Here is a 16,856-nt window from a genome sequence, read left to right as displayed (position 1 = left end):
GCACCGAAAGCTTTATTGCGTAGAAATTACGGATTGCGTCATCGGCACATATCTGGTGACGAAAGCAAGCACTTCATTTAAAAAGTGAAATCGGGGCTTGCTTGCCAGTAACCACACACAATTACAAATGGCAACAAAAACAGAGCACCGGTTTAAAAAACAATGAATGATTGAAGAATTAGGTTTCTAATACAACAGGGGTTAGTGATATCACTCTACCGCCCACTTGAGGAGAGCGTGCATGAGCACTAGCGCCACCATGAGAGTACTTGCCCTCTCCATATTACCGGCACCACCAGTGTCCAAGCTCACCGTTCCGTCCGCGTTCTGTACCGTGTCTATAAGTAAAATGCACGAATGTGTTACGACAGATTGTAATTTTACAATGTACGACATCATTAAACATGATTTTTAGTCATAAACTATTATTTGAATAAATGACTATAACGATGCTTATGTTTATGTGTACTACTAAAAAAAGGCATTTAATATTTCGTGGAAAGCCATTGAGTTGCCTATAAGACAAGTGTTATAAAGCAGGCTTCTTCCTCGTTTCACACTTACTCATGGGTGGTTGCCAGGAGTAGTCTGGCCATCCTATTACTTCATTATTTTTCACATTTTCGGCCCGAAGGAAATCCAATAGGGGTTGAAAGTATTTGACAAGAGAGGCTGATGACATTTCGCGAGATCCAGTAATTATTTCCAATGCATCCTCCCAAGTAACACTCGAACCAAGTTTCAACATGTCACTGTTGAAAAGGGACAAAATCAATCAATCAAGTGTCAAATCGCAGGTTAGATGTGCCATATTCTAAACTTGCCAAATATCCTAAATACACAAAAACAGTGGCTGACAGTCAGTGTTAGTGCTATCTTTATATTCTTAGATTCCACTCACACCGAGTAGCACAGGCTAAATATGAAGGTTGCACTGGCGCTGATCGTCCACCACTACAGTAATTTTGAACACTTTGACGACTACTAAATGAGCGTTTTAATGCACAAATGCTCACTGAATGAAAAATTCCCAAAATTTTTTGATTTGTTTTATTTCGTCAAAGATTAAAATTCTCACCCAAACGCTTGTCCAGCGGCAAGTGAGCCGTTAAAATCGCACTTGTACAGATTATTGTTGACGTCATATCCGGCTTTGGCGCAAAGAGATTCATAAAATTGGAACTGCACCACAACGCTTACAAAGTATCTGTGCAAAATGCATTAAATTAATTACAAAGCTGCTGTTTAAATAACTACTAATTGTAATATATGTACCAGTTCGAATCTATCCAACAGCTTACATGCATTAGTAACAAACAATTATTACTTACATGATTTTTTCATATTTGTCATAAAAAATTGTTCAAATTTCAATGCTCTTGTTACAGAAGCAGCATTAAAAGTCACCTTATATATGGCACGTTGTTTGGAATATGAAACTTCGCGCCTGGGTCAAAATCGTCTTCAGTTCTAGAAACAGGAGGCGCCACCCCCTGATACTTTAGTCTGTATTCCCACCAAGCTTCGTTCAGGTTTGTCTTGCTCGCCTGTAAATCCAACACACATCGTGAAGGTATTTTAAGCATGCTTTTAGTGTGATGTTGTGATGTTAATTCGTAGAATAGATTCGTAGGTTAGATTGTCGCGAGAGAGTTAAAGTAGCATTACCCACCCTTCCACTAAAAACGTCCCATCTCCATTTGTCCATTAAATAACCAAAAGGAATGAACGCGATCTTATCCAGAGCGACGCTCATCAGATAGTTGACGTCACTCTGTGCGTTCTCATCCGGTTTGTCGATAAGACCAAGCTTGTAAAGATGGTCAAGTGTTCCCACTGATAGCGCCAGTGTATCACCGACCTGTGGGAATATACTCATTAAATTATGCAGTTCCGTGAAAGTTAGGAACTGACTGATCGTGTGCATTCAAATATCTGCTGTAACTGTTTTTTAATCGAGGGCTTCGTGAAGGTAATACTGTCATACCTCACGCATTTTTGGCCCTGCATGAATTACCATGATAATGCTTCGTCATGATCCAAATTATGCACAACTATGAAGGCCAGAATGATGTTTGTTCAGTTTCAAAGCAAACATCTGGATCACACGATAAGTTTGTGCATAGAAAATTATCCATTTGGCACAACTGTAGGACATCACAAGAAACCATATTATGCGTGAAAAAGGCTTAAATCGTTCTTCTACGTCGTATAACACAGCAACTGTTAATCATGACGAACTTACAGCCTCGTGGAAGCCAGGGTTGGCGCCGTCTCTAAACACTGTTGGTTGGTCCTTGTACTGCAGGTAATACTGAATGTGTCCAAGTTCGTGGTGAATGGTAACGAAGTCTTGTTGGTTAATTTCCGTGCACATCTTAATTCTAAAATGTATTTTTAATTGCCTTGACTCGCTATAGCGTTGGTATTTATTGTCAGAACAATAAGAAAAAATCGTGGATCATCATTTGGAATCTGTGTGCTGTGAATCTGCTGAATGCAGTTCACTCAAAATTCAGAATCAAACCTGTGAGTTTACTTGCAGTGTTTTATTGTCCAATCAATACGTTGTATTTTTCCCGATAATTACCACACCATTATTTAACCAGCTCCTATTAATTCGTAAATGACGTAGGCCTACTTTAATTGACTTATTGACTTGGGTATCAAAAACTAATAGATATTACGGAAATTTTTGCCAGTCACTCCAACTAATCAAACCTGAAGTCATTTCTGTTATAGAAGTCCCAGGCAGACGCGTGGCAAACGACCTCTCTATCATCTGGTTTTGTGAACATGGTTTCGTCCCAAAACGGCTGAGGTGCGGCTTTTAGGCCCATATCACTAAAGAACTTGTCAGCAACATGGAACATGTCTTGTGCATTCCATCCCTGTAACGGCAATGACTTATTATTTTCTGGCGATAACTAGTCAACTATTGAGAAAAAAAACATAAGCAACGAGGTATATTTCAGGCAGAAGATGACTACAAAGGCAATTCCTATCGACTGAATGTCAATTTCAGACAGAATCACAAACATGTCAAAGTAAATTGTGTAAGCTGCAGACAGATGGCCACTGTTTCGACCTAATAGGTCTCAACCCTACGTAGAGTTGCACCTAGTTAGGTGCCCAACGGATGACGGTGATTGTATAGTCACCACAAAGTGGTCTTTGCTTGGCCGTTTGGTCAGCAAAGTCGTCTGAAAGTCACACCAGCTGTACTGATGAGACCGTTTAGGTCGAAACAGTGGCCATCTGTCTGCAGCTTACACAATTCATATTATTGGCTCCACCTTGCTCGTCAAAGTAAAGTTTAGAAAAACGATTCAGCGACCTTTGCAATTAATCCTGGTGTGGCGTCTGGTCTCACGTAACCACCGTACGGTTCCACTAGATCGTAAATGTTAAGCCAATCCTGAGCCCACATGTTGCCCATAAGATGAGCTGGAATCGGACCCTTCAGGTTGATGACTTCGCCTCCGTATTTGTTGTACAGCTTTCTATAAGCAACAGGGTAAGGATTCATTGGCGACTTGTTTCTGACGTCGTAAAAACTATTTCTGTGATATTAGTTTTACTTGAATGTTTGTTTTCGATTTTACCAGCATGTTTTCGGTTTTGTTTGATTTCAACTTTAATACATGTCATACAAAGATAAGATTTTACCAATGTAGCAAAACTATGCCTCCAGCGCAAAGTCAATGTTTCTGATGTCTTTAATTAAACTTTACGGTTATAGTTCAACCCTAAACTACTATGAATTCGAAAGAAAACTACACACAAACATATTTGCTACCTTCTCGCGTAGGCGTGGAGTTCTTCATACAGAGGAAGCATCTCTTGCCAAACGGCCTCAAATTGACTCTCGATTCCCGGTGTCTCGTACGCAGATCGCCAGAACGCTCCCATGTCAGAGTACCCTGCAGGAGAGGTAAAACTTTGCTCACTAATTGTATCATAATGATCGTAATTCAGGAAATAAAGGATACGTAGGAGACAACAAGCAGTGTTAAATTATTTGCGACACTGACACAGACACAACAAAATGAAAATCAAAAAATATCTGCGTCAATCATGGTTTAACTTTCTTCATTGCCGCGATAGGAACATCAGACAAAATGGACTGACTTCACTCAGCAAATTTTTCATTATTGTCCACCCAAACCCTCACTTCTAAAAGTGTACATAAAAAACATAACCAAAGAAGTTAGACTGGTTTCAAATTGCCAGCAAATATTTATTTTTGTTGCTGGATCAGCAGTCGTTGCTTCGGGACAAACCACATTACCATTTAAGACAGCAACTTCATTCTGCAGGTCAATGTATTTATTATAATCATCGCGCATCAGCTTGCCACTGACATCCCTCCATCCTTTCCATGTGTCCCGCAGTTCGTTGTAATCTCTGGAGTTCGCCATAATAGCTGTAAGGTCTGCAACGCAATACAGATAGGTTTGTATACGGAAGAGGATATGTAGGATTTAGAGGATTTATTGAAAGAACCTGGATCGAGTGGTTGGCCATTGTAAGTCGCCGTACTGTACGTGGTTTGCATGTTGCCGTTAACTTCCGATAGCTGCAAATACAACGGTCAAGTTAATTTTATAATTTGCACTCACGAACACTGCAACAAAAAATATTTGTATATACAACATATGTTTGTGAATATCATCTTGCATTATTAGGCACGACATTTTTCAAAAACAGTTTTGCACTATGATTTTCCGAAAAAAATATAAATACACAGGCTTTGAAAATAACATTGTTGCAGCAGGTAAAACCAATCACTAAAAACAAAGAATTCCAATGAAGTATCTGATATGCAACCAACATATTAAGACACTTTATACATAGGTACAATATACCTAACCTGACTGAGTTTATCATCGGAAAGAGCTCCTTCGCCGACCACACTTATCTTCACCATCTGGCGTTGCAAGTTTTCGTCCGTAATCTCATCCGGTTCGTACGTTTTTGCTTCTAAAGCTTTGCCTGCTTGAAATTTTGAAAGATCCTCGCCGGCTTTTGCCTGTAGCATGCGCAGAATTGAAACTTAAGGGAGGTAAATTGGAAGGTCTTGTGCGCAACTGTTTCTGACGGTTTTTTCTCTTTTTGATATCGTTACCGCAATTACCACGAGTCTTCGGTTGGTTATTTACCAGTTTATTGTAGGCACAAAGCGTGTTCACTATTCTGCACATCACTCCATGTACGCCATTAGTAATAGGTCAGCTTTTTATATTGTGCTGGTACCCTCAAATTGACGACTTAATTTCGAAAAATATTCATGCCAGAAACAAAACCACACAACATATAATTCAGATCAGTGTCCTTTTGCTGTTATTATGTTTCAACACGATTGAGAAGAAATATTCTGCGGCGGTTTCAAGACCAGTGTGTAAAGCAGTCACCGCACACTATCGTGTCAAGCTCCATACAGAGCCAATACAGACTTACGCTTGCAGCTTGCGTTTCCGCGTTGATGTTTGTGTTGTATTTCCATTCAGCATCTACTGCCGCAAAATACATATCTTCCGAAGTACTGTTGTAGTTGTCGAGGAACCCCGGGGCCCTTTCCGGATTGGTGTAGCCCACTTTTAATACAAATCATGGTGTTGTGTTATCTTGCATAAATTGATATCCCACAACTTATGTGAAAAACGTACTGTACTGATCTAATGTTGCGAAAGAGGTATTAGAAACTGTTAGGAGATTTTCAATACTTTTGAGGAGCGTTTTTGGGAGATTTCGCCAATTAACTTGTTAGTGCTGTAAGACAATATTTAACACCTGTTCTCGTTTTTAAGGAAGCACGGCTCCAAGAAACTATTGCCTCAGATTTTTTATACGTAGGCTCTAAAAAGTCATGAAAAAATTATCTTCTTTACTCACTTGGCCTCCACGTGTCGTCCGGCCATCCGATGACTTCGTTGTTTGCCATATTCTGCTCTTTCAACCAATTGGTGAGTGGTTCAAAATATCTCATCAATGCGGCAGTGGACATTTCTGAACTGCCTGTCAGGGCTTCCATTGCAACTGGCCATGGTTCACTGGCCCCCATTTTTAGCATATTTCTAAACGTACAATTTGTTCGATTAAACGATTTATGTAAGGACATCAACTATCGATGCTAAAGTTTGTACCTAGTTGTGTAAACAACTGACTTTGTTATCATTTGTTTTTTTGGGCGGTAAATGAGAATTATAGCTAAATATCTGGCACTGTAAGGTCGTAAATACAGGTACACGTAAAACCTCACATATAAAGGTATACTAATTTGTGTGCTTGGAAATACAACACACATATATACCTAATCTTTAAACAAACAACCCCAAAACAAAAGGACAATCTAAAGGGAAAATAAAGGAATATCCCAAGCATTCCAAATGAATCTCACAGAACAACCGTTTGGTTAACCAATTTTCAAGGCAAAAAAGGAGCAAGAATTACCTACACACTAGAGTATTAATCTTACAGGAACCAGTAATTACTGTTGTTGAGCGGCTGATAGAGCCACTTTTTCATCATTATAATATAGGACTTATTAGTGCATATTAATGGCGTGCATGTCTGCTAAATAGCCAGTCGTGAACATTTTTACGTTAGCAGACAATGCGTGGAATAGCTTTATGTGAAATAACTCACGCAAGTTTGGCACCAGCCGTCTCGGACTGGTAAAAGTCACATTTGTATAAATCTCCTTTAAAGCCAGTTTCATTGCACATGGCCTCGTAAAACTGGAACTGGATGACGAAGCTTACGAAGTACCTAAGAAGGAAAACACGCCTCGTAAGCTTCGAGTTACGACAGTATAGAACTCAGCATACTTGTAAACATTGAAGTGTTTACCTACTTTCCGCTGGAAATAAGAAACGACTTAATAACTAGCGACCTGCCCACAGCTATCAATCGTGATAAGCTGGCTGCAGAAAAACAACAGCCAGCAGTCTTACGTACCCACATTTGTGACTTAGAGAAAGCGGCAAGAATAAACAGAAATATCGCTATATTTAGACCGACCAAGATAGCTTATCTGTTTAATAAACACACCTGATGTATGGAGTATTGGCAGGAATGTGATACTTGGCGCCGGGATCAAAATCCAAAGTCCCATCCCGCTCAACCGGAGGCACGATGCCTTGGTACATAAGCCTGTTAAAACATTAAAACAACTGTACGAGTTGCCGATTGTAGCATACAAGTTGTGTACTGTTCAATGTGGATTACTTTTTTATATAGAGAACGATTGTTGGTAGTAATTATACCGTAAATACCAGCACAGTTCATGTTTAACGTGTAAGACTTGGCTTGCATGTATACAAATTCACTTGTTTTAAGTTTCACGGCATAGATAAGAGTACCGTTAACAAGCTGTAAAATTAGGGTATCGTGCGTCCATCATAGTTTGTCCCAAATTAGCACACACAGAAATATTTAGGAGCTGTGGACACTGAAAGGCAAGAAAAATGCAAACGGATTTTTTTATAGAAGAAAAACAAGTTGTTAATGTAGGAACCTCAACAAACATTCTTCGATGTTTTAATTACCCACCTGAAATCGTAAATGGGCTCCGAAAGGCCGAAGTTTTATCGCTAGCGTTAGGTATGTGCAATGTAATTTACGACATGAGTCAACAATGGGATAAGTTATTGCTACTTGGGCAAGTTGTTGCTTGCATCGTATAATTACGCTAATTTGTCACCCTGATCGTAAATTAGCAGACGTTTGTTGTACAGTTAACCATGTTGACGAAGAACAAGCAATACTGCGAGTTCACAAGGACGAAAGCAAGGCAAAAGAAGAAACCTTTTCTAAAATCGATGCCACCACAGACACTAGTTAGATCAAGGCCATGAGTTGTATTACATTATATACGAAAGCATTTTTTATAATACGATATAAACTCAATCTAAGGCCGTTGTTTTAAGGCAGCAAAGGGGTGCATCCTTCAATACATTGGAACAACCGATGCACCATATTTTTGCCGGAAAATCTTGGATGTCCACACTTTATGGGAAAATCCAAGAAACAGCGGGAAACCTTGAATAAACTGAAAAGTTTTTGCACTATGAAGATTACCTGAGGTCGTCCCAAGATGATTGGTACTCAGCTTTGGTGGTGGTGCCGTCAAACACTCTCCATCTCCACTTATCAATCATGTAACCAAAAGGCAAGAAAGCGATCTTGTCCATTGCTTGCGACATAAGATAGTTGATGTCTGCTTGGGTATCGGTCTCAACCGTTTCCAGCAGTCCGATTGTGTTGAGGTGGTCTGGAGTGCTGACTGACAAGGCTAGCGTGTCTCCAACCTGTGAAGAAGCAACAAGGTTTTGTTTATTTCGTTAAAAAAAGCTTCACACAATAATCCTTTTACGACACGTATCTGTTATTTCAGCTATTTCTAGCTTTTACACGGCTTGTTCGAACTACAGAAGAAACGTCGAGAATTGGCACTGAGTGACAGAAAGAAACAGTTTTGCTGAAAGGCAAGATTTTACTTGGCTTTATTCTCCAAAAATATGTACTTACCGCCTCATGGAATCCAGGGTTAGCGCCACCTCGGAAAGGTATGGGTTGGGTCTTGTATTGTTGGAAATACTGAATGTGACCCATCTCGTGGTGCACTGTGATTAGATCCTCCATGTTAATCACCGTACACATCTTAATTCTAGAAAAACGACAGGGTGTTGATAAAGGAGAAAAGGTGATGAATTTGGTTACTACAAATCAATTGCTGCGTATATATATTTTTAGCACATGCGATGGTGGGAAATGCATCTAAGTTTCTGGTACCTAAAGTCATCATCATTGTAGAAGTCCCAAGCGGAAGCATGGCATACTACGTCACGGTCATCAGGTTTCGTGATCATTGAATAGTTCCAAAACTTTTGGGTCATCGGTTCAAGTCCCAGTGAAGTAAAAAACTCTTCGGAGACTTTAAACATTTGCTCAGCGTCGTAGCCCTGTGTTCAAAACACGATACAAGTCATTTTTGTCCTTATCGCTGCTATCTCTAAAAGGACTCGAACTATTTTATTCGACGCTCAATTTTACACTTTCCCTACTTCGTGTTCATTAGGTAATGTAGTCCATTAAGAAAAATAAAAAATAAATGCTCAGAAGCGAAAAAGGCTTCAAGCATTGAATTTTTACATTATATTGTCAGAGTATTAATATTACCACACAGCAAGTTTTGTGATCGGGCTGTGCTAATATATTTCTTATCTTTGCTAAAGTGTGTGCTGACCTGCTCAAGCATCGCAGGTGTGGCGTCGACGCCAGTTTTCCCAGAATAAGGTTCCACTAGGTCGTAAATATTTCCCCACTGTTGAGCCCACATATTGCCTGTGGAACAAATTAACCAGGTTACGCATTTTGCATTTGCGATGGCAGGAACATGTTTCCAACAAATTCGATTGAATTATTGAAGAGGTAAACAATTTGGAAACATATTTTCGCAATTTTCGACAAACGCAGTCAACGCCGTCGCATGACCTGCCAGCGATAACAATTTTATAGCAGTATGTTGTTGGACTGTATTATATTACAAATTATAGGGTTGTGCTGGAAATAAAACAAAACGTTCAAACATATGACATAAAACTTTGCACCAGGGAATCTTCTTGACCTTATCCTAACCATACAAATATACAGATCCTAACCATACAAAGGATTAACTTATTTTTCGAGAAATCCATTTTGGAAAACTAAATGTAATTAGGTAACTTAACTTTTGTCGAGTATTTAGCTCGCTTTGAAAAACTGTATTTAAAATTTACCGATATGAAGTGTTCAAATAAGATAAAGCTGCATTTTCTATTTTGTCATTGGCACCAGCTTTGACAACAGACAGGATTATTTATAGTTATAAATGGTAAACATATGCGAATCATTGTATGTTTTAGTCATATGGCCACGACATGATTGTTTGATCAATTACAACGAGTCCGCGCTCGCGACGTCTCGCGCAGGTACTGCTGAGGCTCCCAGGTCATAAAACAATGAGTTTACACAATTACGATGCGATGTTCGAATGAGCCAAAGTCTAGTTGCGTACTTTGCAAACGAAAACACTTTTCTTTGACAAATTTTTTCTAGAATTAGTTAATCTTGAGCATAAAAAAGCCGCAGGATCCTTTGCAATTATTGATTACGCGTTTTTTAACATGAATCTGTCGAAAATACGTAGGTCGCGTTTTAACAGCCTAGATCTCAATCATAAACCAATCAATGATTTATTAAAAGGCAATATTTAAGGCAATTGGTAGGTCAAATCAATTACTTTAACCTCGTCAAGTCAACTGACAACCGATCCAAGTAACCTTAGGCGCATACAGGCAATCGTTTGATTTCCCAGTGGATCGTGTGATGAAATACCATAAAAATGTGGTAATTGTGGTGCTCGGCAAACTCATTAGTGTCACGTTGGGTTGCGTTAGAGACAAAATTGAAATTTTTACATGTTTTCTTACCAAGCAAGTGGGCCGGAATCGGTCCCTGCAAGTTTATGTAGTTTGATCCATATTCGTCGTACAACTTCCTTCGGACGTAAGCATGCAGCTCTTCGTACAGTGGTTTCAGCTTTAAAACAAATAGTGTTTATTTTGGCTGCCACGGCACGTACGCATTCATTGAAAGGTGTTGTCCTATGAAAGCCGATCGTTTATGAGGGTCGAGGGCCCGCGTCTTTTTCACATCCGAGCATATATTTCTTATCTTTAAGTCCAAGAAGCCAGTGCCCCGATTAAACCAATCCCCTAATTGGTTACAATTTTACAAAAAGTCATGTCACCTCAAGCCACAGTTGTTCCGTGATGGCCTCGAGGTCATTAACTTCGTACCAGGATCTCCAGTATTCCCCAGTATTGGCGAAACCTAAGTACCGCAATGTATACATAATATGCAATTTCAGTTAAAATTGCACCCAAAATGCTTTAGAAATCAACCGGTATATTTTAAGTTGAAATGTGGGAACCGCAGACAACAAAACTTGTAATAAGAGTATATACCGTCCATCGTGCTGGCTTTATTAGAAAGAGACACGAATTCCTCGTATGTGTCTTTGATTGGTCTGCCTGCTGCTTCGTACCATCCCCTCCACGCGTGTTTAAGCTCATTGTAGTCACGAGAGGTGGCCATCAGCGCGGTCAAATCTGTTAAAATCGTTTTGTTTTTGGTCATGTATGCTGCATTTTTTTGTGGATTTACTTTATACGGTTACAATTCAAACCATCAACTGAAATATATATGTCATACGAATTATGTTTCGAGCATGGAGCTGGTTTGCATGAAATTATTCGATGAACTTAATCTTTTTTTCAAATAAAGAAATGCATGTGATTTAATGATTATGATTTAAGTTTCGTCTCTGAAAATATTTAAAATCGTGCGTTCATTTAAAATACTTGCATTTGGCAAAAATAAGCGCTCATCAAAACCAGACTCATAGATTGTAAACAAGTGGCTTTGTGAGCTGTTCAGAACTCTGTTTGCTAACGTCCCTTAATCACGACGTGCTGCGTCATTCTGTTTGCGTTCACTGCAACCGCCATTACGAGGGTTTTGTGAAAAGGTGTTGTTTGCGTTTGGCGGCAGCGGAATTTCGACATGTGAGGATTTAAGTTTTCTGTTTTACCAAATGCCTTCTGTTAGTCTAACAAACCGATTGGATAAATAAGAAAACAATGTTAAACGACTGTTAGATGCCCACTAAAGGAAGCATAAAATCAACCCTATCTTGTTGCCTTCGATGTTGTGTATTTGCGATTTTTCTCAATTTTTTGTGCTATCTCGAATACACAATCATTTTCGTGGCCGCTATATGGCCGTATACCTGGATCCAACGGCGATTCACTTCCGTCGGGCATCACCACCACAGCTGTGCTGTAATTGCTTTCCATCCACCCGGCTAGATTGTTGTACTAAAAACAATGTGTCTTATTCCTAATTTGAGCGACCCATTTGCAATGTTAAACATATGCAGTAATTTATCATTGCAATATCATTAGTCTCACCCTGTTAAGATCCCCTTCAGGAAGGTTAGCTGTGCCAAGAATCATAATGCTTTCAATTTGTCTTTTGACGGCAGCATCTACATAAGAGATTCAAAATGGTCTGTATGGATAAGGTAACACGTGGATGAATCGAAGACAAAACTCTATTTCATGTTCCATTCGGATGAATAAGGTTTACTCTATACCAATTCACGCAAGTCCATTCTTCATAGATACAAGGTATGATTGTTTGTATGTAAAGATAACAATATAAGTACCGTCGATTTGGTCAATATTAGTTTCGAATAGATCCTTCGCTCTCTTTCCATAATCTTGAGTAAAACTGGCTTCCTTCACGCTTTCCGCGTTCTGTTAAAAATTACACATGATGAAGCATGCAACTCGCTGTTATAGGTTTCGTCTGCGCTGGCAAATTGAATCCAAAACGAGTTTAACTCGGAGTTTTGTAATAAAATTTTCAAAAACTCACGTGTAATATAGCAGATATTAGGGCAAAACACGTGGTATCGTTTTGCATAAGTTACTTCTGAGTGCAGTACAAACGTCAGTATGCGTTTTTGCTAGACTTAAAAGCAATACTAATAAAAAGCAAATTCTTCGTAGGATCGTTTTACAAATTTATATGTGTAGTTTAATTTAAGTAAATAGATTTAATATTTGCTGCGGTGTTTGATTAACCACGCATTTGTAGGCATTTAAATGGCGCCTGGTGCCGACCTGTACAGCGTGCGAAATGACAAACAGCTCAGTGTTGCGCAGGTGCTAACCACAGATTAAGCAATCATTGTATATGAAGCAAACTGTCCACCGACTGTGTTGTCGTCAAGTAGGTGCACTATTTTGGATGCACATACGTATACGTATACGCAAGCTTTGTACGCCACAAACAAAGGTTGGGTTTATTTTTAGCACATCCTATACGCGGCAGAGTTTATGACTAAATTTAACATATAACCAATCCATTGTAAATCAGATCGGCAATTTTATATGACGCATGCAATGCCATCATTCAAAAAGTTTACCACGTGTTGACTTTTGCTTAAACGCCAGGACAAGGTATTCTTTTTGTAAAGTTTTGAACGAGTTACTCGTTTCTTACATGATGACTATTTAACCCTACGTAGGGCTAATTTTGTATGATTAAACAACTTGGCCTTAATCCTAAACCTGTGCAGACAAAACGCAAAATATATATAACACAAGAAATCAGAGTGATATTCCAGCAATGTCAACTAACCATCATGTTGAGGTTGTGTGTGGTGATGTTAGTGTTGTATTCCCACGCTGCAACCACAGATTCGTAGAAAACTTGTGCAGCATCCCGAGTGTAATTTGCAGCAAACTCCGTAGCCAAATCCGTTGTTGCTGTGTCAGCTCGCACAAACCTGTCATCAGATAAGCGAATCCAGATGTTTATAAATTTTTGTGTTTACACGCTTTAAAATGCGATATTTTTCATTGCATCTTACTAGGAATTGTTTATTTTGTACCTTATTGGGCCGCATGCGACAAGACCAACGAGGAACAAAGCAGCTCTCAGTTCCATGACCTGCTGTCTCTAATAAACTAATGTTTTGCAACTATACAGGACAAGAAATAATAATTGTTTAAGGTCCTTGCTATCATATTATCCCCAAGCTCAGAATTTTTGTCTACGGACGACTTCTGTCGCTAAATGTAAGTAAGTTTTTGAAAAACCATAATAGAAGACGACAACGAAGTTATTTATAACAATCTACTCATGTATTTGAACACGTCGACGCCTCTACTTTTATCTATACAAAAATGACTATAAACATTTAGAGACGTTAATCATTTTCCCACCGTTCGTGTCGAAACTTTCAAAATATATCACTATTAACTTGAAGCAGACGATAAACCGATACGAAAGCAAAGCTAGCAACTTATACAAGGCTAACAACGGTTTAAAATTACAGCACAAGACAACTAACGCATTTATGTTCTGCGAGTTTCAGCTTTTCCATTAAGCATGGTGTCTACCATGCGGAAAGTCTTTTTCTAATAAAACACATTAGCAAACAACTCTACGTTATGCCAATATTGAAATGTATCTTGTTGAACCTAATAAAGCAAATAGCAAATTTTCATAATCATCATCGCTCATACCACTCTATGAGCTATAGCAAGGCTATAACGCCAGAACAAAAACCACACCACAAAAGACCGACAGTTTGCAAGCACCAGACTCCCATTTCAGCGAACGTTGAAGCAGCAACAGGCGTTCACCGATTGAGTGGCTTCTGCACTGCGACCTGTGTGCGCTTTATCGACGCCGTGAAGGCAAATATTAGTTCAACCCAGAACGCAACTGCAAGTGGCATGTGCTGATGATAGAAATTGCTTTTCGATCGTTAGATTGCTACGAAAATAGCCCGCACCTGTTTCGTCAATGTGGTGACGTCACGGCCTGCATGTGAATGATTGTGTGTATTTGCTTGATAAAAGAGCACAATTGAGAAAGTCCGCGGTTACTAATTTACCGATTCAATACTTCAATGCATTGTCGGTGGTCACTTTAGTTGAAGTTAAATACGTCATTCTGTTTAGGTTTCTTTGTTCTTAAATAACGTAACATTCTAATGTAAGTACAATATTCCCGATTCAATTTTCAGCATACGTACTTGTTGTATGTTAATGAGTATTATATCGTAAGTTTTCTCAAATATTTGAACTTTAGCTTAAAATGTCGTATGTGCACAATACTGTACAAAACCTGGTCTTAATTCTTCATCCAACAAAATAATTCTTATTTAAAGTATCTCAGCACCTAGAGTTGGTCGGAGTTTATCGGAATTCACAAGGATCGTCTTTCAAATAGCGAAAGTTTAAAACTCTGGACATCCGCGAATTGAATTGAAATAAAATAAATTAATGTACATATTTTGTGTAGAGCGGGTGATGCTGGATAGAGCACATAAAATCCTTTATCAACCGCCAGCACCACTGATTTCTAGGAAGCAGATATTACGTTAGTTTCAGAAAAAAAAAAACACAAAAATTCCACAATGAGGCACAGAAAAAAAGTACATGAAATAAAGAAAGCATCATAATTGCTGAATAAAGCACAGTAATTTGGAAAAATGAAACAAAGCACAAATAATTGCATTGGCGAATCGTTATACTTACCAGCATGTCATCGACACACATACTCATCGGTGTCAAAGTCCAAAGAATAACTAACTTTCAATGGGCTCTGGCTGGTCCTGAGCATAAACAGCGCTTCCTTTTCAAACGTCAAATAAACCGTATGTCCTGCATCAAACCCTTGTGCTGATTACGCAACCCTCCAGGGTGGTAGTCTTGTGGCGTATTCACACGACCAGTTGTCAACATATCTCTGTAGTCGCGTTCGAGCGCCATGCATTCGAAGAAAACGTTGCGATGGCAGATTTGTACCAAGGCGGCTAACACTTAGATTAAACAATGCAAAACAGTGAGCAAGTTAGCAAACCACACATGTGCGTCATTAGCGTAAAAACAAAAAGTTTAGTTAATCAGAATTGCTCTTCTGGCACTTAGTTTCTAAAGTGTTTATTGGAAACCAATTCTGGCACTTAATTAGTATGCCTGGCAACAAAAATAGCAGTAAAAAAGTTTAGTGTTTCTAAAGAGATTTATTTGTGGCATAGGTTGAAAAAAACTTTTCGGGTTGTACGAGTAATGTGGGATATAGTACGTAATACGCAACCAATATACGGTTTCCTTGACTGTAAACCTTAGTTGAGGGGAGTTTTTAAACCAACTAAGTGACGTCAACCTTGCCAGACAAAACTATACTCATTCTGTCAATAACACATGCAGACTACTTTTACAAATTGTGTTCAAAAGTGTGTATCGTTTTTAAGAACTATTTGTATAAAGCAATAGTTTGCCCAGCGACGTCACCAGTAACTTTTTCACGTCATAACCAATAGTATACATTGGTAACTTTAACGCAAAAATTATATTCAAGTGTTCAATGTTGTTTTTCACGAAAATTGTGCGCAAAGACATAATCAATAGCCGTCAGAACAATTTCTCTATTGATTAGGATTACACACGGCACTGGCAGACGAATATCTTTTTAAGTTTGACCCGATCACGTCAACGTACGCAGCGTGTGGAGAAAAGCAGTGTTATAGCAGTTTGAACCTGTACGCTTTTATATTCTAATGCTGGGTCCACACTTACGCTTTGCGCCGGCGAATTCTTTGTTCGTTTCATTATACGCCGGCGTGCGGGCGTACGCTCAGGACATCGAAACAAACAAAGAATCCGCCGGCGCAAAGTGTGAGTGTGGATCCGGCCTAGGCCACTGATACGTTACTTCTTTTTATGAAAGATTATTTGGTTTGTGGATTTAACATCTTTAATCTCAAACTACGGTGTTTGATAGAAACTGGAAATTGGAGTCGCGAAGCAATTCTAAATTGTGCAAACAACCAGGCTGGTTAGAGTGAGGTTACATGCTGGTAGGTAGCATGTGTTGTGGCTGACCCCCATTGTTCACACTTCCTGACTTACATTGTATAAATTCAGAGGCCGATAAAATGCTTGGCTGCGTCATTAACAAAAATGTCACATAGACCAAAATTCAACATATCGCAATGGCCAGACCAAAATTCGGTAGCTAAAACACATGCGTCACGGTGGTTGCGTCATATACAGTTTATGCATAGATTCGCGGAAATTCGGTATGTAAAGCGATTGGCCCCAGGCTGAAGCATAACTAATAGAGTCATGATCAGAACCGCTTAAACTTACATACGGCGGTGTGTTGTATTACAAACCGGTTGAATGTGCAAAACAGGTGAAAAAGGAAACAATGTTGTTTTTCAC

General features: G+C 39.1%; 1 protein-coding gene across 1 annotated transcript; it reads right to left on the bottom strand.

Moving 5' to 3' along the window:
• Positions 1–49: 49 nt before the first annotated feature.
• LOC145909260 (angiotensin-converting enzyme-like) lies at positions 50–13,599 on the bottom strand. The gene is made up of 28 exons (XM_082996603.1): positions 13,508–13,599; positions 13,255–13,402; positions 12,275–12,365; positions 12,018–12,094; positions 11,837–11,924; positions 11,013–11,156; positions 10,796–10,878; positions 10,476–10,584; positions 9,251–9,348; positions 8,797–8,966; positions 8,533–8,671; positions 8,083–8,312; positions 7,054–7,155; positions 6,649–6,771; positions 5,896–6,077; positions 5,461–5,597; positions 4,874–5,032; positions 4,507–4,579; positions 4,292–4,435; positions 3,800–3,923; positions 3,338–3,503; positions 2,722–2,891; positions 2,246–2,384; positions 1,673–1,861; positions 1,408–1,547; positions 1,079–1,207; positions 565–752; positions 50–338 (listed from the first exon to the last, which is right to left on the bottom strand). The coding sequence occupies exons 1-28, from the start codon at positions 13,561–13,563 to the stop codon at positions 211–213; spliced, it is 3,726 nt and encodes a 1,241-aa protein (XP_082852729.1). The 5' UTR covers positions 13,564–13,599; the 3' UTR covers positions 50–210.
• Positions 13,600–16,856: the final 3,257 nt, after the last annotated feature.

Source organism: Ascidia mentula, chromosome 7, assembly GCF_947561715.1.
Source record: "Ascidia mentula chromosome 7, kaAscMent1.1, whole genome shotgun sequence".
NCBI lineage: Eukaryota > Metazoa > Chordata > Ascidiacea > Phlebobranchia > Ascidiidae > Ascidia > Ascidia mentula.
Note: the sequence above shows the minus strand (reverse complement) of the source record. Positions and strands in the feature narration are given on the sequence as shown.